We start from the raw sequence: 21,609 nt of genomic DNA, 5'->3' as shown, positions 1-21,609 counted from the left end.
TTTCAATTGTTTATGAATTTCATAATTTGTTGACAATTTTGATTGCCTTATGGGTCATCAATATTGTGACATCAATGGTTCATTTTGTGTATTGATAATGTAACTAAAGTTTGTCATTGGTTACATGTCTTCATAAAACTCATGTGAGATATGAGTTGCGGTTCATAAATTGAACAATTTAATCCACAATCTATACGAGCTTGTGCCTAGTAAAATCTAGCTCATATAAATGTGAACCTATAAGAGTTATCCTGTTTAATCCACATGTTACATGGGTTTTAGTTCGTGGGATTTATAGGACAACCTGTTTAACCCACATAACAAAATGCTTTTTTTTAATAAATTAATTGATTGTTTACTAAATAGTTGAAAATTTTATATTTGATATTAGATTATTATTTAGTTGTACTTGATACCATTTTTGCTTGTCAATTGTTATTGACCATTATGCTTATTAATTTTGCGGATCAATTTGGTTCGATTTATTTTTTGTTGAACTAATCAAACAAAACTGACCCATACAACCAAATGAAGTCACAAATATGTCCCATTTCATTCTTTTTTCTAACCAATGTTTGATCCAACTTGAATTTGAATAAATAATCATTTATGTAAGTCATGCCATATCCACCAAGGATATGAATGACTTGTTTTTTTTTTTTAGGTAACCTAGTATATAAAAATTATGTTGAATATACTCATAAGATAGAATCCATTGGACAATTGTAATATTACCGTCTATAAGTTCTTAATAAAGATGATATGATTCTTCATTGTAATACAACTCTTCATGAGAGATTATTTATTAGTTTGACCCTAAAGCTAGTTGAAAAAGTTTATAGCAGGTTATAAAGCAACTTTATGAATTTAAGTAAGTTTTAGACATGTTCTCACTTTTCTTTAATGAGATTGCTGTGGCCACATAGGTTTGAATAGATTTATGAATGAGCTTAACTCAAATTTATCATAAGATATTTAAGATCAACAAAACAATTCAATCTTCCTTTATTCTACGTTTTAGTACTATAAAAATGATATTTCTCAATTTTAAAACCCAAGCCATTTGGTCTAATTAGGTGAACCATCAAATTTCTTCACCCTTTTATCATCCCTATTTAAAATTCCATTTTACCAGTCACTTTTACCCTGTTTCTATATAATTAGTTGCATGAATCACGAAACTTTCAGGCTGTTGCTTCCTGAACCTCCAAGTTGCTTCCTGCACTCCATTTTGGCTTCTAGAATGTACAATTACATTCTAGAATGCACCCCATTTTTTGGCTTCCAAAATGACCAGTCCGAAAAGAAAAAAAAACCATTCCAGAAACGATGCAGGACGCAACAATATTGGGGTGAAGGAAGTAAAAGCCCAAATTTCATTGCTCAGCTTAACTCTTTGAGGTTCAATATAAGGCCCACAACTTTCTCCAAAAAAAACACCAAAACGGCTCACCACTATACGGCGTCGTTTACCAATCCATTAAACCAAACTGAATTTTTCTATTTTTTTTTCTTCACAATTTTTTATACAAAAAAAAAAAGAAAAAAAAGTAAAAAAAAAAACCTCTTCATTTCATTTCCCCTTCCACTTTCCATCCAAAATAAAAAATTCATTTTTTTTTTTCCCGAAATCAAAATCTCTTCGTTCTCTCTCTTCCATTCTATCTATCCATTTCTGTCCATCGCCGACAACCGCCAATTCCCTCCATTTCAAAGCAAACCCCTTTCTCTTCTCAGGTACTCAATCATCTCCTCCTCCTCCTCTTCTTCTTCTTCTCCTTCTCTCTCTCTCTCTCTCTAACACATGGATTGCCTTGCTCTATTTCAATACCAGAAAACGTTTCCCATTTTTCTTTTGCCACATCCTAGTGCATTTCTAACATTAGGACGTGGTAAATAATCGTGGGTTGTCTTCAAAATGTGTTTTTTGTGCCACCATATAACCTTTCTATGTTGCTGTTTTAGTTGTTGTCGGGTTAACTTTTTTGTTTTGGTTGCTGGAAATGATGCTATAAGCAAAGATGGTGGTGCTAGTGGTTGTTGTTTTGCAATAGAAATGATGAAGTTCGGGTTGTTGTTTACTATGTAATTACTTCTATTTGGGAGGGGTGATTGTAGTGTTATGGGAACGGGATTTCTTGGTGTGATGGGGAAGCGCTTTTGGTTTACTTTTGAGTGGCTACAACTAGGTTTTTATGTGTGAGAATTAATGTAATGTCATTGGATAATGCTGAGTGAAAATGGAAGTTTGGTGCTTGTGAGTATGATTGGTGTAAGTTTTTTTAAATGAGGGAAAACAAAATTTGTACTTGTAAGTCTATGTAGATTTTTTAAACGAGGGGAAATTTTATAAGGGTGGGGTGCTTCAGTGTTCTGCAATACTTACACAAGAATTTACAAGGATATTTCCGGTACAAATAGAAAATAGCTTAGAATGCAGTACTTGATGAGTTGTTCAAAAGAGCCTAAATGAAAATAGGGCTGTTATTGCTAAAATCATGATTGTTATTTGCATGTTGGCATATTCTCCATCTGTTGATGAAGAGAGAACTATGGGTATAAACTCTGCAAGTGCAAGATATGATTTATCAATTATAGATAAGTAATTAACATAAATGACTGTAGTAGAGATAAGGAGTTATACTGTTTTCGATCCCTAATCCTCTTTGAAGTGCTGTCGTTCTATCACCTACAACTGATAAGTTTAATGCTTGGTGAGAATTTTTATATTTAGGAGGGACGAATGATGATATATCCTAATGTTTATACTAACAGTCATTACATGAATTTAAGCAAAAGATGTAGAATTTACATCTTAGAAAGATTTATACAATGATGCATTATTACAGGTTTGTGAATGTGGTATATTGCCAAAATAATTATTGTATGCGTTTGGTGCATTTACAATTGTGTTAACACCTGACAAGTCTCCCTTGATCCAAAAGTTAGCAATACATTAAGTGGGCATGGCATATTTAATAAACTAAAATATGTAGTCTCTCCATCATCTATAGAATGCACAATGATGCAGTGTGCACCTCAGAATTTACAAGTAGCCATTATTTTGTTATTTATGTTACGTTCCACATGGATATCGAGATTTGCTTTTTGCTTAGGTGTCAAATATGTTCAGTTTGATGCTGAATGTGTCTTTACTCTTTAGTATTTCAATTATACATGTATTCAAACATGAGTATGTAAAGAAATATTGGTAATTTTATATATAGACTTGAATGGCAATAAGTACATCTTTCCCTGTGTGTGTGTGAATTACTTTAGAAAATTTAGCATTTGTGGCACTTTGTCGTGGCCAATATATGTAGTGTAAAAGACACACAAACAATATGTTGTCATCCTTAATTTTGCAGCAGTATATGTTTGCTTAGTTTTCATTTATTTAATGGCATTTTCTGCGCATAGTGACTTCTTGTTCTGTTTTTTACAGCTGTTGCTTTGAACTTGAAAGGTGCTGAACTATTCTCCATTCTTCTATTTTGCAAGTTTACATCTGTTCTGCAAATAATTTCATGGATCATGCATTTGAGAAATGTTGCTGGAGCTTCTTGATCCTGATTGCAGAATTCCTTTGATTACTGGATGTATTACCTGGTTGTCTGGAGTTGAAATTTGAATTTCCACCTCAGCAAATATTGCTTGCATCACAAAGAAACTTTCAATATCAATAGATTTTACTTTTCAAATTGGTTTAATATGTCAGAAATTGACATGGCGGTTATTAAACCTGAGGTATGATACATTTTTGTATTATAAGTTTTTTCCCCCTTAATCCGTATATTTCAGAGGTTAAAATTTTATTTAAGTAATTAAGTTATACTGCTTTGGGTTTCTTTTTCTTCTTTATCTCATTTTTGTTGGGTAGTCATGTTAAATTTGTTCTTTAATCTTTATTTGTAAATGATTTATTCTGTTCTATATGTTTTGGTACTTGATTTGTAATAATTTTTGTTATTATATTTACATTTCTGAATTTAAAATTAATTGAATAAGTTTTGTTGTGAACCATATATGTTATTATTCTCTCATCACAATGTTTATTCAATTGTTTGCCCCCTCAAAAGTTGTTGAGATTTGTTTTAAACTGTAGATGATTAAGTTGGCTTTATATGTGCTCAAAGTTTTAATTATTAGACAAGAATTGAAGTGTCTTTCATTTTGGCTCTTAAAGGGATGGAATTAGAGGAATACCACCATGGATTAGTGTTCCTGTATGTTAATTAATGCTAGTATGGTTTAAGTTCATCGCGTTAATTATTTTCAAAGAACTTACTATCATTCAAATTAATTATTAAAGAACTGGTATCACTAGATCAGTATTCAGTATGTTAATTATAGAGGATTTGCTTCTGCCAGAAACACCAAAAAACTCTGGTGTTGTTCTGAGTTTGCAGTTCTTTGGTGTATTTAGTTGGAGCTTCTTGGAACATCAGCAAGTTATTTTGGGATCAAGTAGTTTCTCTAAATTCTAACTCCTTCATGATGCTCTGCCAATGGTCTTTTTAGAGAAGTGCCTTTGATAGATCTGTAGAGAGATTGGCATGCTGTGATGCATGTTTCTTGATCTTGTTTTTGTTTTCTATTTTTTTTTCCTCTGTAATATCTCTTACTTTTGTTTATTTCTCTTCTTTCCTAATAAATTCTTTATTTTATATATACAAAAATTCAGATGATGAAGCCTTATATCTGGCTTGAGACATCAGATGGTTCAATCCAACAAGTGGAACAAGAAATTGCAATGTATTGCCCTCTGATTTGTCAAGAAATAATACAAAAAGGCATGGGATCTTCCAAGAGTTGTGCGATATGTCTTCCTCAACGAGTCAGTCCTGTGACGTTGAGCTTAATTCTTGATTATTGTCGTTTTCATCAAGTACCAGGTCGCTCAAACAAGGTTCTACTACCTGTTTGCCTCTCTCTTTAATGTTTTTACATTGTTATTATCTTTATACAAGATAATTTATGGCTGAACAACAATGTATGTCAAGATGATCTTACTTGGGGGTTATTCTTTGTATAGGAACGAAAGTCTTATGATGAGAAATTCATTAGGATGGACACAAAGCGGCTATGTGAGTTGACATCTGCTGCAGACAGCCTTCAGTTGAAGCCATTGGTTGATCTTACAAGTCGTGCACTTGCTCGGATAATTGAAGGAAAATCTCCAGAGGAGATACGTGAGATATTTCATCTGCCTGATGATCTTACTGAGGTGTCTGGTGCTTGTGAGAACTCTGTATGCTAATTATGTCTTTGTTCATCTTCAATTCTCTTTTTTCACACATGCTTTTTATCCAGGAAGAGAAGTTGGAGCCCTTGAAAAACACAACTGATGACCCAAGGATCAGGCTTTTGAATAGATTGTATGCCAAAAAGAGGAAAGAACTAAGAGAGCGTGAGAGGTTAAAGGTACCAGTGTTTCTTTATTTTATCATATTACAGTATATGTCACATTGTATAATGTAGTCCTTTCTTAACTAGATATTCCTAATTAAATTGAACTTTTGCTGTCAAGAGATGTTTTCTTGCATCTCTTCTCATGTCCTAAATTGTAGATTGTTGAATTTAATAAGAAAATTGATCCCTTGCATTTTTCAGAATGTTGAAGTTGAAGAAGAGCATGTAGATGAGCGTTCAGTTGATGACCTTTTGTCTTTTATTAATGGAAATGATGGAGGTAGAGCATTTTTATCCCTGTTTTTTTCTTGAGTTTACTTCCTGCTTCTTTCTGTAGATTGGTGAAATATATCGGCTCATCCCTAATTGAAGCCTTTCTATCTTATATTATCTGTGAACCACATGAAATTGTTCTGCTAAACCTACTGATGAGCCTAGTGGTTGATATAGTATACAGTCAATTAGATGAATATCGAACATGGGTGCTTTATAATTGAAGATGATACTGTTTCTAAATTTTAGAGAACCATTATTTGTAGTAGATAGATTTTCCCTAGTCTCCTCAATATTACTCATTGAATTGAAGTAGCACTGCCAAAGCCAGTGCTAATATCTGTTTTCTATTAACAGAGAGTAACAAGTGTTTCATGCTGTTTACTCATTGGGGTGGAGTGCAATTTTGAAGGAAAAATACAATTTAGTTAGTGTTGATTGAATAACACTCAAGGGTGGTTAGTGTTATTTACCTTAAACTATATAACAGGGAAGAAGATATTAATGATGATGAGGATTGAGAACTTTACAATTGACCATTGGTCATAACATGACAAATGGCATCACTACCTAGTATGCCATTACGTCTACAGCATGGTTCTTGACAATCCTTGTCACTCATGTCTTGTATCTTTTACTCGTCTCATTCTAGAACTGTTTTATAATTCTTTTGGGTATAAATATTTTGTGAGCTGTATCTTTTTGAATTTATTTTCTGGTTTAATTCCCTTGAATGCCTAACTAATGGTGAAGAATTTTGTCAAAGATCCAAAGGAAGTTAAAACTTCTAAGAATAAAAAGAAAAATAGAAGGAAAAAAGAGCAACAACAGAAGAACTCTTCTCTGAAGGAAGCTTCTGAAGTGAACAAGGTTGTTGTAAATATTCTGTTCTGTTTTTTTTTAATGAAAAAAGTCAATTATTTATCATACTAGATGTAAGTGTTGCATTTTTTTTTATCTCGCGACAGGAAGTAAATGGTCAAAGTATCAGACACCAAAGTGCTGAAGCTGATAGAATTGCTGAGACCTCAAATTCACATACAGAAGATGTATTTGCTCATAGAGAATTTGATGATGGAGATATAGATGATGGGATTGATCCTGCGCTAAAGGAAAAAATTGACAGGTTGGGCTACATTCTAAATGCATGTTTGGTAATGCTTTTTCAGGAGAAATAATTATTCTTTTTAAAACTCAGGAAATTGTGAAGAGAAAACAATTATTTCTCCAAATAGGCTTGAACCAAATACACACTAATTATATTGTTTACACTATGCTGTTTCTAAAATCTAATTTTTATTTTTTGTGGATGGCTATCATTATCTTTAGCATAGTTGCAGTGGCAGATCACTAGCTTTTCTTCTCATTAGTGATCAGTAGCATTGGTGAATATATTTTGTGTGGAGTATAGCATATGCAGAGGACAAGGCATCGGAATGATTGAATTCTATCCTTCTACAAATTGTACTTTTTGAGTCATCTATTGCTGGTTGAATATGGCATGAAGTGCTTGCGTACTTGTGTTTATCACAGAGAGGGAGACATGGCAATGCTAATTTATTGGATTTCACACCTTTTTGGAGAATGATAAATTTAGTAATATTTTGTATCCTATATCTCATTCTAGCTATTAATTTCTCATGATCCTGAATATTGTAAAACTTTTAGATGGGTAATGCAATTGGTTCTGACCATGTACCTATATTCTAGAAATTTTTTAATCTAATACTTCATAACTTCTTGTTCATTTTAATATTGGTCAACATACATAATGGTACGGGTCTATAAGATTTGCTAATTTGCTTAGGATGACTAGTAATATTTTTCCCTTTTTCTTTATAAGTCTTTGGCAATATTATGATGATAATTGAATTGCCCCTTTGGTTTTGCTTCTACAAGGATTCAAGCCTGTAGTTTCTAACTAACCTTACTCTTACTAACTTGAGCTAGCCTAAGTGCAGTGTTAGACATGTTAATTATTAGAAGAGAGAAAGAATTTCAGAGAAGAGTGGAAAGTTTTGTTTCTATATGTGTTGATTATTGTTGTAATCAAAATTACAGTTTCAGATATCAGCTATATATATGCTGATGATAGTACCCAGAGTTGGTTACAACTTACAACTGCCTATACTAACTGTATTAAAGCTGTACAAATCTGTCAGCTATTGAAACAAAACTAGTACACCGGTGGAACTGTAGCTGGAATAGGTTGAGGAACAGGGATACAAGTAGAAGAATCAGGTAAGAAGAGTTCTTTGTAAGGAAATTAAATTTCATTGAAGATGACATCTTTGGAAACAAGTTTACCAGCAGGAGCTAAGCATTTGTAGTTCTTGTGAGAGGTATAATTCCCTAAAAAGATACATTCATGGGATTTGAAATTGAATTTTTGAATATTATAAGGTCTGATAAGAGGGAAACAAGCACACCCAAAGACTCTTGGGAATGAGTAATCTAGCATTTGGTTGAACAATTGTGTATAAGGAACTGCGAAGTTAATTGATACAGTGGGGAAGTCTATTGATTAAGAAAACTGGAGTGATAAAGGCATGACCCCAGAATTTTAAGGGCAAAGAAGCATGACTGAGTAGGGAAAGACCAAATTTGACAATATGCCTTTGTTTTCTTTCTACTACATTTTGGTATTGTGTGTGAGGGAAGATGAGCTTATGTATAATGCCTTAGTCATTCAAAAACTCGGTGAGTGGTCAAAACTCCCCTCCCCAATCAGTTTGAAGAGGTTTATGTTTGCCATTAAACAGTGTTTCAGCCATGGATTTAAATTGTTGAAAAGTGAAGGTTTCTGACTCGTTTTTGAGTATGTAGATAAAAGTGAATCTAGAATAAGCATCAACAGAAGTAACAATACAGAAATTTGTTGGAGGGATAATAGAGGGGCAGGTCACCACAAATCATTATATACTAATGCAAGTGGTGAATTATAAGTTCTAGAAGAAAAGGAAGGTAGTCAATGTGTTTTTTCAACACACCAGGCTGAACAAAATTCAAAAGTGCTTTTGTTGATGACTGGAATATTTCATTGTTGTAGTACAATTCTCATGACGTTGAGATTGGGACGCCCTAGTCTTAGATGGCATGCAAAAAGAGAATGGACAGTTACAGCAGAGTAAACATTATTATTTACAACAAAAATAGAAATAGATTTACAATTGGAATGGGTGAAATAGAAACTAAAGAGAGAAATTTTCAGAGAAGAGTGCGAAGTTCTATTTCTAAAAGTGTTGACTATTGTTACAATGAATTCAGTTTCAGATATTAGCTATTATATTCTGATGAAAGCACCTTCAGTTACAACTGCATAACTAACTACACCAATTATAACTAGCATTCCAAGTTATTTATAGCTGTACAAATCTGCCAGGTGTTGAAACAAAGTTAGTACACATGTACAGTGTAGAAACTGACAGCTACCCTTCTTGAATTAATTGTCTTCCGTTGTTTTTTCCTCGTTATTTTGGGTAAAAAAAACATTATTTGATGTAAAAAGAGATGTTTATGGTGATGTTATATAAATGTGCTTTTATGATGATATATACCGAATCTTTTTGCTTAGTGATGGTTACATAAATGTACTTTTAAGATGATGAACAGAAAATCTTATGTGCTTGGTACCATTGGACACAGGGAAGTGGAAGATTTTGCCCGCCGATTGAATTCTGACTGGCCAGAGAGGATGCAAGAACTTTTATCTTCAGGACAAGAAAGGAAGATGATGCTTTTTACTCCCAACGGAAATAGTTTTCTGAGGCGAAATGCTTGTATGTTTTTTCCCTGTGTTTTGAGTGATTTTACTTATCCGTTATATGCTTGTTAGCTGAAATTTCAATTTTTCTAAAATTCTCTGGTTCTTGCTCTCTCCCTCTTACTGAAAAACTTATTTGTATAATAAATTTTCCTGCCATTCAATTCTCTTCCTTTTAAAATTAGTTCTTCCTCATTATAGTTTTCTGCTGCTTCTGCATTTTGGTCTGCTAGAGTTGATGACATGTTTTTGGCGTTCTCCTTTTATTGTTTATTCAAATTTGTTTCCACTTGTTATTTATCTTATACAAGTTAATCTGTTAGAATGCCTGTTGTGAAAAGTAAAAATTACATTTGCTTGAATATATTCAGTGTGCAATTTAGTAATAAATCACTTTCTTGGCTTCCCTATTTTTGATATATCATATGCTCAAAATGGAAAATTTTCATTTCATTTTAGTCATTTTCACTGTCATCTGGAACTCAATAAACATCTATTTTTGTTCAGGACTTGACTTGGATGGACTGGAAATGAATGCGTAAAAGATTGCAAGCCTACCCAGATGACAGGTGGCTTAAACAATTTTGAGATACTGACACATGCTAAAGAATTGTTGCATGTCAGTTTTTTTTTGTTTTTTTTTCCCTACTGTTTAAATTTATTCTTTGTGGTTCATTGTTGGTGTTTAGCTCTGATGCTATTAGTTGCTGGGGGCTTTCTCTTGTACGTACAGGAAAGAAATAAAAAGGGTTCTGAGCTTGTGTGGATTATATTTTTCTTGTGAATTTTCTTTTGGTTTGTTCTTTTTTTAAGTTTTGATTTAAAGGCTCCTTTGTTCCTTATGACTTATGTAGTTTTAACTGAAACAAAAAAAAGTGTAAATTATACTATTACTCAATCTTGCATTAACAAACCATTGAAGAGTTTTCCTTTTCAAGATGTGATAATACTCTTCAAGATACATGATTGAGTGCTAGTGTAAAAAATTTACAGTGATTAATAATGATTTGGAATTAAATCTAAAGATTGGAGAGGAGAAATGAAAGATCCATGTCTTTGGACTATGGGGCTAATTCTAATATACCAAATAATCTTCCTGATTTTTTATAAACTTTATAGAGATTATTTGGAAGTCCTTTGTGTGTAGCTATCCAGTTGGAATTAAAGCTGTGGTGACAACCGAGCCTGATTCAGCACTGCAAGAATATTTGATACATCATTAATTTCATACAAGGAGTATTCTTCCAAAATATAATTTAGCCATCTTTAACTTCACAGTTCACAAGTTTCAATTCATTATTTTCCCGTCTTCTCTCCATTGGTTGAAAGTTGTCGATGCATGTCATTTGGCTTTTTGCCGTTTGCTTTATTCTCCAGTCTTCATTTTCCAGTTCATAAGTTTCAATGCATTATTTTAGTCAGAGCCTCATTGAAGTAAAGTTGTAAAAGGTAACTATAAAAATCATGTCCCCAAGGCAAAGCCAGAATCAGGAAGTGGAATCTCTTGAATCTCCTCACCTCAGTCCATCTTCTATTTTAGAACAAGATCTATTCTTACAATAAACAGTTTGGCATGGGGTCTTCCAACATCCAACAGTTGTGGGGTATCTCAAGTCTAAGGTGCCGATTTTAAGTACATGCTATAATCATTTGGCTGAAATTTGGTTATGACAAAGTTACAGATGTTACAAAGTCTTCTAAGATTTGCTATAAGTCTCCTGTAAACTAACACCTAGGATGCTATTCCTGCTGGGGATTACTGGTTTGTTGATTGATTCTCTTGGATGTGAGGGCAAGGTATTTTTGGTTCCCCTCTTGTCCATAAAACCTTGAGTTCACCTCTCTTCTTTCCCAATGACAAAAAGGTTCCTGCAAATACAGAAAAGTATTTCAAAAACTGGTACTAGTTTTCATGGATAAAGCTCTACTAAAGAAATTATATCTATACCAAAAAACATGGATAAAGCTTTGCATTAGTTCAGCATGTTCAACAGCCAATGGAATAGGTCCAAATATTTCTTTTTGCACAATAATCAGTGCTTTATTATTCAACTATAATTGAGTTTTGTCTAATAATTATACTAACCAAGTGTAAATGGGACTATATAAAGCAAAGCTGGTTGACCATGTCCATCCATTAAGTTCAAAGCCACGTATGTGATAAGGAGACCTGCAGATCAAAATTCAAAGACTATGATGTAAAGACCAAACATATAGTCACCTCCTCCACATTTTCAGTCTAAGCAGGTCCAAACACTTGCAAAGAAAATTACTCTGCTAACATTCTATTTATCTAATGAAAACTGCCCTCAGATCAAACATAGCATACCTAAACCATAAGCAGTCATTGCCCACAAGAAGTACCCATCTCGAAGGTTCTTCTTTGCCAACCAATCATACCTGTATATAGTTAGTCATTAGAAAAATCAAGTTCATGAACCATTAACTAGGCACAAAGCATTGTCTTCATCAATCCAAAATGTTTTTGTAAGGAGTACAAGATGATGAATAGGATCATTTATGTATGATTTTCTATTCAACCTTAGTGAAAATGCTACTAGAAGCCCTGGTAAGATGATGTCCCCAAAACCAATGATGCTGTAACCACCCCAGGGATCAAACATACGTGGTATCTTGAGTAGCATAGGGATACCATCTTCTCCACTCCTATCACCTCGAGCTACCTGCAAAGAAGTGAAAATGTTGCATTAGTTTAATAAGAAAAGCATCATGTTTTATGAGATAAAAAACAAGCTTTGTGAAGAATAGTCTAAGGGAGATCTTCCTCGAAATCACTCACCACTATCATCACACTCTCATGGAACCACCATTTAGAGACAAACACCCAGAAGATGTCGTATAGGAAGGCACAACTGAGAAGAACAGTTCCGACCTTACATGGAAAAAATGTATAAATTAGTCTTTTTTGTTAATAAAAATGGTCAGTAATACACTGTAGATCCATATTTAATCGTTTCACTGAAATATAAAAAACAGCCTAAATAGGAGATTGTGCAAAAGACAAGATTAGTTCTCAACCTTACATGGAGGCCCCCTTTATGAATCCCAAGAGTAGTTCTCAAGAATACAAAAAACAACCTAAATAGGAGATTGTGCAAAAGACAAGCTAAAGTAATGAATAATCACCTTGAGATTTGGTATCCGCACAATCTGAAGAACTGTAATTATCAATGTGATGCCCTGAAATATAAACGATTAAAAAAAATTAACATTTTGTTTCTCAATTTATTTGAACTTGGAAGTTTGCAAGCTTGCCACTCAGCAAACTGAGTTCAGGTTATTATAAAACCTAAATGGAAAAACTTCAATATTTATCAAATGGGGCAAGTAGGCTTAAACCAAATTCTTAAGTGACAAGAGAGAATTTGAAAAAGCATGAAAGCGAAAAGGAAACAATAATAAGAAACATTGTGAGGATTGCATCACATTGTGATAATACCAATTGGCCAAGAACAATCTGCAATCATGTAGCACTAATGATTCACATGAAGCAGTTTGGTCTATGATAACAACCTACTTTCTTGCATAAAAGCAAAGGATAGAAATCTGATCATTTTTTCTTTTAACCAAGTCCAATGGTGCTGTATAGTCCATGTAGCCAACTTCACCTAGTGAGATAAAGCTATTTTTGTTCAGTTAATCAATCGAAAAGGTATTTTCTCCTCAAGTCTCTGGGTTTATGACTTCATATCTAGCAGATAACATAAATGCAATGAGTGATTTACTTACTACTTTACTAAATCTTTTATTTTGCAAAACACTGAAGCAGTATGCTCAAGTCTTCATTTTAATCACTGTCAGATGAAGATATTCCATACTCATTTAAAAACATTTTCAGTTCCAAAATCGTGCAATATGTAGCAAGGGGATTGCTCGTGATTGCATCACAAATTTCTATATTTTAATCAGAACTACCGGTATGTAAGAAAATTTGATAAAAAATACAAAGATAACAGAACTTTTCTTACAAGAATATCTTGACCAATCCAAGCAAATGATACACGGCGATAAACTCCCCAAAGCACAGCAAACACAATGCAGAAGGGAGTAACAGCAACTGTCAGATATGATACAGCACCAAAGAAAGGTACTTTCACAAATGTTTGTGCAGCATGCTGGAACCATTTGAAACTGTACGAATTTTGGTGTCAATTCCATAACATGACAAGGGAATATAATACAATAGACAATCTAACTAACAGCCACAAACTTCACACTGGAGTCATTTTCTTTTTATGAATATTGATTATTGTAAAGCTGACATTAAAAGTAGGAGAAAAACCTTGTCTGCGCTAAAGTTGCATAAAATTCATCTTTTAGCAATGTTTACAAGGAAATATAAGCCAGTTATCAAATTTGGTGTATAGAATTGTGAGCTAAATTATTCAATGCTATATCTTTCAGGGTAGAGGTACATGAAAAAGAACTGACCACTATGTGAATTATTCTCTCCCCCCCCCCCCCCCCTCCCCCTCCCCCTGTTTTGTTACCAGCGTCCCATATTTAACAACAATAATCAAATTACTTAATAAAGATTTTACTGATAAAAAAAGTTAATCACAATTTAAGATCATGAATAAAATATACACCACCCAATATGATTTGGGGTTAATTTTATTAATAAAAGTGCAAGATATGTTGCTCAACATGGCCACCACAAATTCAAACAACAAGAAAACAAGCGTAAAGGGCATACCATGATAACAGAGCCACCAAGCAAGTTTGTAGTCCCTGAAAGCACATGAAGAATAAAGATTCATTCAGCTGCTATATATTGACAATAACATCATGTTGCAAATTGCAATCCTATAATCTAGGAAGCACAGATACAATACAATAAAAACATGGGAATTCAGCAAATTTTAAAAATTATAGGGCATGACACAGTTATAATATATAAAATTAATCAAAAGATAACAAAATAATATATAGGCATAATGTGGTATTTCAGCAATAATCATTTAACGTGCCTTAACCCCAACTATAAAAGACGTGAAGTGATTTTCAATATAGCAGCAAGTTAGACAAACTTATAGAAAGGAATAAGAAAGATAAAAATTATTGAAACCAGGACTCTTTCAAAAAAAAAATATTCATTTTCCATTCCTACTTAATTTCTATTAAAACCAAAACCAAACCTGACCTAGGCCTAATGTCACCTTTTAGAATAGGAAATTGTTATTAAGAGTACAATAAATGAGGATTAGACATCCTCACAAGAACATTACAAAAGATAATTATGTTTGGATTGATGAAAAGGAGTAAAACAGAATTGAATGCAATATATTCTATCTAATTCCCTCCATCCTATTTTGCTAACATAGGCATGCCAGTCTCTATTCAAGTCTAACAAAGAAACATCTCTAAAGAGATCGTGAGCAGAATGCCACACAGAAGATTTTAAAAAGTGTCACATGATTGGATAGTGAATTGGGGTTGATGTGAAGGAAGCAAAATGTTGTTAGGATACACAGGTGAAATTCTAAGTAACCACCCAAGATTTTGCGTGTGCCTTAAAGAAGATGACAAATGATTATCAGAAAAGTATAGGAATATGGCTAATCAGTAAATCAGTTAGAGGGAGGCCAAAGGAAGAATCATAATCAACAAGAATCAAGCTTGGAAAAATATTAACTCACCTCAACCCCACCAATGCAAAATAAAACCACCAGAACTTCAACAAACCAATATGCCATTAATTTGTAAAGCATAACCAAGAAACAAGAAGCAATCACAACAAATGATATTGCCGCTGCAGTACTGATTTCCACATATGCACTAGAACCAGCATTCTCTGCATTTATGTATTCATCTGAAGCATCCTGAAATATAAGATGTTCTATATGTTAGTAATAGTAATTGGACCAATGATTTTTTTTTAATTTGAGAAGTTCATTTACAAAGAACAAAATTAGTTCATTTTAAAAAAGAGAATAAACTTTTGTTAAGGAAGCCTCCATGACAGGTCTGCAAGAAACACAAGCACTTCCTTTTTTTGAATGAGGTTTGCTTTTCAGCATTTCTTCCATGTGTCTTTGTTAACTTTTGTATTCCTCCATTCACCAATAATAAGTGTCTTGTATATGGAAAAATGAATAAAATTGGCATGAAAAGAAACCAGTAACCTTTAATAGCTTCTCCTGCTCAATGGCAGACTCTCTTGCAGTCCAGGCAGACCAGTAAGAAGCACAGAGAATGGTACCGACAGCCATAAGCCATAAAAACACTTCTGCAACATCAACCAATGGACGCAGTGGAGAATACAACTGCACCGACACTTGAGAGTGGACGTACATACAGAAAAGCAAAGAATAATTATACAAAGAATCAAAATATAAAGTAGTTATTCCAAATTTTGCTGACAAATGAAAGCCATGACTAATCACAAAAAAATAGACACATTCACAGAGATAGTGAAACATACCTACTGAATTGTTTAGTATGTGATTTTTCAAGTTTTCACCAGCATCTTGTGGAAGCATGACAGCAGGTATTCCAATATCAACATCAGTTTCATTCGCTTCACAAACCATCTTGAAAAGTTCTGCATAATAAGGGCATACAATAGTTGCTTAAAACAAACAAAATATGCAGTATTGGAAAATGTATGTTTATTCTAACAACAAATAAGAAACCAAAGTTAATTAGCATTCTCTATGAAACACGGGATCAAATCACTTTTAACAGTAAAATGCATATGGAGAAAAAGGAAGTGAAACAAACTATAGCTCCAAAAAAGCAAAAATTGCATGCAAACACCTGTACGATAATTTATAATGAGGATGGCTGAAGCACCAGCTTCTTCAGCTATATTTGCCTTGGTTGTGAAACTACATTGTCCTCGGTGCACCAAAATGATCTCGCCAGTGAGCTAACAAATTGCAAGGCACACTCCATATTACTTACTAATATATATCTAAAAAAGTTAGAGCTGTTTAATCTAAACATCTATGCATCACATGAAGAGGAGAAGTTGCATTTGGTTAGTTCTAAAGCATACAATTAGAATACCTTATTCTTAGGCTTGCTACAACAATCAGGAGGGTCCGCTATCGCAACTCTAGTATGGTTAGCATGTTTTTCTTTTGATTCTAATGTAGGGCCAAATCTTGCACCAACGCCAACATACTCACAGCTTTCCACACCATCAATCCAAGTAGGGACTTTAACCTAACAAAAGAGAAATTGGTCAAAGTTGTTAAAGAAAAAACTTATTCATACTTTACACCTATTAACCTTTGAAGACAATAGCAACATGCCACATGGTAGTTTGCTGAAACACTAGAAGACGTAAGCAAAAAGATTTGCAGATTTTGCTTTTAAGATTTCATAAAACATGCTTTTATCATTGTTCTGGTCATCATCACCTTGTTCCAATTCCAATTTTAGAAAGCCCTAAGGCATTCAACATTTCCTTCTTTTTACTAAAAGCATAATCTCAATGGATGAAGGCCAATCAAGAAGAAAAGAGGCATGTGACTACAAAATTTTTATGGGATCAGATAATGGTTAAAAACGTTTGAAGAAGCATTAAAAAAATTCCAGGTCTTTGAGTAGTATGCAGAAAACAAGTCTAGCTGAATCAACCTCAAGTGAGAAAGATGAGAATTTGCAAGATTCTTAAGATAGGAAGAGGGATAAAAATGATGAAATCAAAGATATTATACCAAAACTAGCCACTAAATCTATCATACTTCAACCACGTAACAGATCTCTGCACTGCAAAAGCCAGAAAAACACTACTGCACAATTAAACAGGGCAATTTTTTTAAACAAACATTAATTAAATCATTCCCATATTGCTTTTCCCTCGTTTTCCCAGAAGCATGAGAAATTCTGCTAGAGATTAATGCAATGAAGAAAAGGGGGACAAAAAGTATATTTTCATTTCCATAGCTTGATGCCACAGCAAATCTTAAACATAACTAAAAAAAGAGCATTTCAATTGAGCATACACCACAGCACGATTCATTGGGAAGGGAGAGAAGTCAAGGGCAAAAGAAGAAGAAGAAAAAAAATCTGATCTTTCCAAAAACAGAAAACTAAAATTTGAATTTTAATGCAATACAACTCCCCAATTTTCCTGAAAATGACTTAATAAAAACTAAAAAGAAGAAGAAAAAAAAAGTATTTTTCCTGAGCTTGTTCCTCCACTTTCTCAGCGCACCCAGATAGATGTTGTTTTTTTAGAAGAAAAAAAAAACGAGAGTGTCATTTTTACACCCAACTAAGCAACCAATTCACATCAAACACAAAATAAATAAATAAATAAATCAGTTTTAATTTCATTTTCTGAGGTACCAGGACAAAGTTGTTGTCACAGCCAGGCCTTCTGGGAGCAATACTATCAGGGTGTACTATGTCCCCAGCCAAACTCAAAGTGACAAACACCATGAACATAGAACAGCACAGAGCACAGGTAGCTCCAAGTGAAACCATGATGGTGGTGAGAACTGAGAAGCCGCCAGATGCAAAATTGAGGAGAGAAACCCAAAGGGGTGGGGGTGTGAAGGGTAAAAGATTTTATTTTGGAAAGAAAGAAAAGAAGAAGAAGAACGTACAATGGGAATTGGGGTGGAGAGGGAGAGAGAGAGAAAACACTAAAACAGACACACAAGTTTTAACTTTATTTTTTTTATTTTGTTTATTTAATTTAGTTAATGGGTGTTTGTGTACGTCGAATGTAGGATGGGACATAAATAAAAAACACCGCGTGTAACCGTTGAACAAGAATTTCCACTACTTTACGTTTGTGGTTTGGTGGGTTGGCCACGAGCTTCTTGTGTACGTGATATCCACGCTTGCTGCATTCAAGGTTCATTTATAAAAGAAAACTTACTTTTGGACAAATGGTAATGAAGGGAATAACAAGTATGTGTATTAACTAACATGTGAGGTTACTACTTTAATTTATTTAAAAGTTTCGAAGTATGTTAATTATTTACAAGGAGAGTCTTAGTTATTCATAGTAGTTTTATTTCACTCGAGTATGATTATTTTGTGTATAAGATATGTATAGTTCATACCAAAAAAGAAGTAAAGAGAAGGATAAGAAATAAAATAGGTATAATAAAGAATGTAATGAGAAAGAAAAAAAACAAAATAAAATGCAAATGAGCTGAAATAGAAAAAAAAAATTATGAATACAAAAGAAGAGTTAATAATATATATACTCTTCTCTTTAATTCACTCCTTAGTTGATTTAAATCATCTAAAGCTAGGGATAATGTTATTGTTTGACCACCATCTCCTGAGGAATTTAAATGTAACATTATTGATGCGACTTTATCCAAGGACGAAAATTGCACTTGCTTTGGTGTGGGTATGCTCATTCAAGACCATGAGACAGTTGCATTAAACCTTGGACTTCTTTTCATTATGGTCTACCAGAACCTAAGGGAGATGAAGCATGGGAATTGTTAAAGCTTTGATTTGGATCAATTCTCTTGGGATTGATAACATAACATGATTTGTAATGTAAATATGTTGTTGACAATCTCACATATGATGTTTACGGTTATTCAGAAGTTGTTGATATTTTGTCTGTGTAAATAGTACATCAACACTAGTTCAAACTCCATGGTGAAAATTTTGTAAAAAACTAGTTAATCATGTCATTCACAATCTAGCTACAACATCAAGATTATTTGCTAGCAAAAAACATTTGATCGTATTTCTCCTTTTATTTTTTGTGATATTATGTCTGAATTAAGATATGCTCTTTTGTCTAAAAAAAATTAATTAATTTTATAAACATACTATAAATTCATGTTAAAAATTTGTAGAAAGATGAGATAATTGCAATTGAGCCTCTCTTGTTAATTCCAATTTAGAAGATCATTTTGCTCCTTAAAATAATTTCTATTTTATTGAATAAAATTTATTTAAAATTATAACATAATAAATTGAATTTATTAAATAAGGAATGAATCTATATAATTTTGTAATTTTTAATAAATTTTAGTTGAGAATAAAGAGTGTATTAAAAATAATACGATCAATCATCTATTGCTAACATATAAATATAATAATAGCCTACTTATAAAAGTAAAAGGATAAATAAAGTCAAGTTATCTATGCCCTAAAGTCAATAAAATGTGTTATGGTTGATCCTAAGATTGATGATACGTACCTATGGTACACTTAATAAAATATATTATCATATTATCACTTTTTATAATGTACCCAAATGCAAAAACTCTTGTCAAGATGGGTTTCTTGTCAAAGTCGGCCTGAATATTGAATATTTTTTAAGTTCATCCTTCGACATGACAGACTTATTTCGTTCTTTCACTGTTAGTTTCGTGTTTTTACTTTTTTTTTTTTTGTTCTTTCACTATTGTAACATAAAAAAAATGCAAAAACTCTTTTTGAAGATTTTTCACATGCATGAGATTCTTTCAAAGTGAACTCGAAGTCACATGTTCTGGAGAGTTTGTTTCCTTTTATTTAGATGAATACAATAGGGGTGGGTAAAAATCGATTCTTAAAAGAAAAGTTCTATAAGTAAACAAACTTGTTTGTAGAAATAGTTCAGTTCAAACTGAATCTATTTTTACAATAGTTCAGATCATTTCCCATAACTGGTTTAATTTCAAATGGGTTTGATTGGGTTTCTGACGCAGTTCAGGACCGGTTATTATGCTTAGCTGTACAAGTTTATGATGTTATTTCATGGTTGTGTATAAAGTGACAAAATATAAATGTAAAACGAAAAAAAAAAAAGTAAGATGCACTAGTGTGAATCTTCACAATTATTAGATGTATGTTGCATGAGTTTATCATTATAAAATAAAATATATTAAATATTATGTTTTATTAAGGTAACTCATTAAGTATTTTTCTTATAAACTATATATTTCATTTTTATCACATATGAGTCTAGTTTTATAATTATGTGATTTCACACTCATATAATCAGCATAAGTAAGGAGAAAAAACATAATTAAACCTATTATGTTTTTTCACTTTTTTTCTTTGATGTTTTTTTATATAGAAAATAATAAAATAAAATTTATACTCAAAATGTTCCCCTCATGATTATATGAACAGAATAAACAAAATTATTTTTCAAAAATATTTTGTATCACTAGACTTATAAGTTACTAAAAATAGACAAAATGTATTATACAATATCTTTCATAAACAATATATTTAGTTACAATAAATGATTATATTCAACAATTCAATGTTTGACGTCTCTTCAGCGTAGTAACTTAAGAAAAAAAAAAGTCTTCACCATAGTATCATTCATCATTTGTTTTTTATTTTAATTACAATCAAGGGATATTGAATGGAATAAAAATCTATAATAATTTAATTTAAATTATATTATCATGATAAATAAAATATTCAAAAAAATTATATTGCTGACATATAATACATTATTCTATATTTCTAAGAATTTACTTTTATAGTTGGTGTTAAAAACTTTACTAGATCAACCAATTATAAATAAAGTATCACTTTTAAGAAAATTACTATAAAACTTAATAAATATATTATATGTGACCATTTATGATTACATAATAGCAATAATATAAAAAAATTTACACACCATTAGTGCATAAATTATTAAAGTGTACAGGTCTTTTTGAATGATATATAAACCACAAGTTATCGAAGTTACTCGGTCAATATAAACTTTAATATTTTGTATTGTCAAATCATTTTTTTTCTTGTAGACTAATCACTCAATTTTATTTTATTTTTATTTTTATATATAATTATTAATTAAAATAAATATGATGAATCATTTTATATTTAATTATATCTTTATCAATTATTATTTTCATTACTATTTTTCATAAAATATTCTTTAAAGTAACTAATTTAAAAAATAAATAAATTTGAACATAATTATGAATATAATATTTAATAATATTATTATATTATTTATAACACTCGGTACAATTATCTATTATTTTTGTTATTAAATATTACTTTAAAATAGGCTAAATATCTTTACATTAATTCATAATATTTTATTTTAATGAATAAATAAGGATATAAATTAAAAATAAATTATTTTGGATGTATATATATATATATATATAAGTAAATATTTTCAACTTAATTATTAAAAAATATTTTATAAACAATTATAATTATGAATAAGAAGTTTATATCTAACTGCACAT

General features: G+C 32.0%; 2 protein-coding genes across 6 annotated transcripts; one reads left to right on the top strand and one right to left on the bottom strand.

Moving 5' to 3' along the window:
- The first annotated feature begins 1,402 nt into the window (after nucleotides 1-1,402).
- Nucleotides 1,403-10,218, top strand: LOC100782740 (SKP1-like protein 21). Of its 4 annotated transcripts, none has more exons than XM_006602743.3 (10): nucleotides 1,403-1,737; nucleotides 3,446-3,747; nucleotides 4,685-4,909; nucleotides 5,036-5,227; nucleotides 5,314-5,424; nucleotides 5,614-5,692; nucleotides 6,452-6,558; nucleotides 6,654-6,811; nucleotides 7,219-7,281; nucleotides 9,331-9,406. In XM_006602743.3, exons 2-9 carry the CDS (start codon nucleotides 3,712-3,714, stop codon nucleotides 7,271-7,273), a joined length of 963 nt encoding a protein of 320 aa, XP_006602806.1. In that variant the 5' UTR covers nucleotides 1,403-1,737; nucleotides 3,446-3,711; the 3' UTR covers nucleotides 7,274-7,281; nucleotides 9,331-9,406. The 4 variants fall into 4 exon arrangements, with proteins under 4 accessions (XP_006602806.1, XP_040868066.1, XP_040868065.1 ...); XM_041012131.1 differs by lacking the exon at nucleotides 7,219-7,281 and adding an exon at nucleotides 9,956-10,218 and having other exon boundaries at nucleotides 1,418-1,737; nucleotides 9,331-9,464; XM_006602742.4 differs by lacking the exon at nucleotides 7,219-7,281 and adding an exon at nucleotides 9,956-10,218 and having other exon boundaries at nucleotides 1,585-1,737; nucleotides 6,452-6,555; nucleotides 9,331-9,464.
- Nucleotides 10,219-10,952: 734 nt separating this feature from the next.
- LOC100808921 (signal peptide peptidase-like 4) lies at nucleotides 10,953-18,138 on the bottom strand. 2 transcript variants are annotated; one of them, XM_003552350.4, is made up of 14 exons: nucleotides 17,771-18,138; nucleotides 16,481-16,639; nucleotides 16,229-16,340; nucleotides 15,894-16,013; nucleotides 15,595-15,746; nucleotides 15,109-15,291; nucleotides 14,166-14,200; nucleotides 13,438-13,600; nucleotides 12,596-12,649; nucleotides 12,249-12,341; nucleotides 11,990-12,132; nucleotides 11,778-11,848; nucleotides 11,535-11,618; nucleotides 10,953-11,317 (listed from the first exon to the last, which is right to left on the bottom strand). In XM_003552350.4, exons 1-14 carry the CDS (start codon nucleotides 17,906-17,908, stop codon nucleotides 11,205-11,207), a joined length of 1,620 nt encoding a protein of 539 aa, XP_003552398.1. In that variant the 5' UTR covers nucleotides 17,909-18,138; the 3' UTR covers nucleotides 10,953-11,204. The 2 variants fall into 2 exon arrangements, with proteins under 2 accessions (XP_003552398.1, XP_014625962.1); XM_014770476.2 differs by lacking the exons at nucleotides 16,229-16,340; nucleotides 17,771-18,138 and having other exon boundaries at nucleotides 16,481-16,619.
- Between the last annotated feature and the right edge of the window lie 3,471 nt (nucleotides 18,139-21,609).

This window comes from Glycine max, chromosome 18, assembly GCF_000004515.6.
Source record: "Glycine max cultivar Williams 82 chromosome 18, Glycine_max_v4.0, whole genome shotgun sequence".
NCBI classification, from domain to species: Eukaryota; Viridiplantae; Streptophyta; class Magnoliopsida; order Fabales; family Fabaceae; genus Glycine; species Glycine max.
Note: the sequence above shows the minus strand (reverse complement) of the source record. Positions and strands in the feature narration are given on the sequence as shown.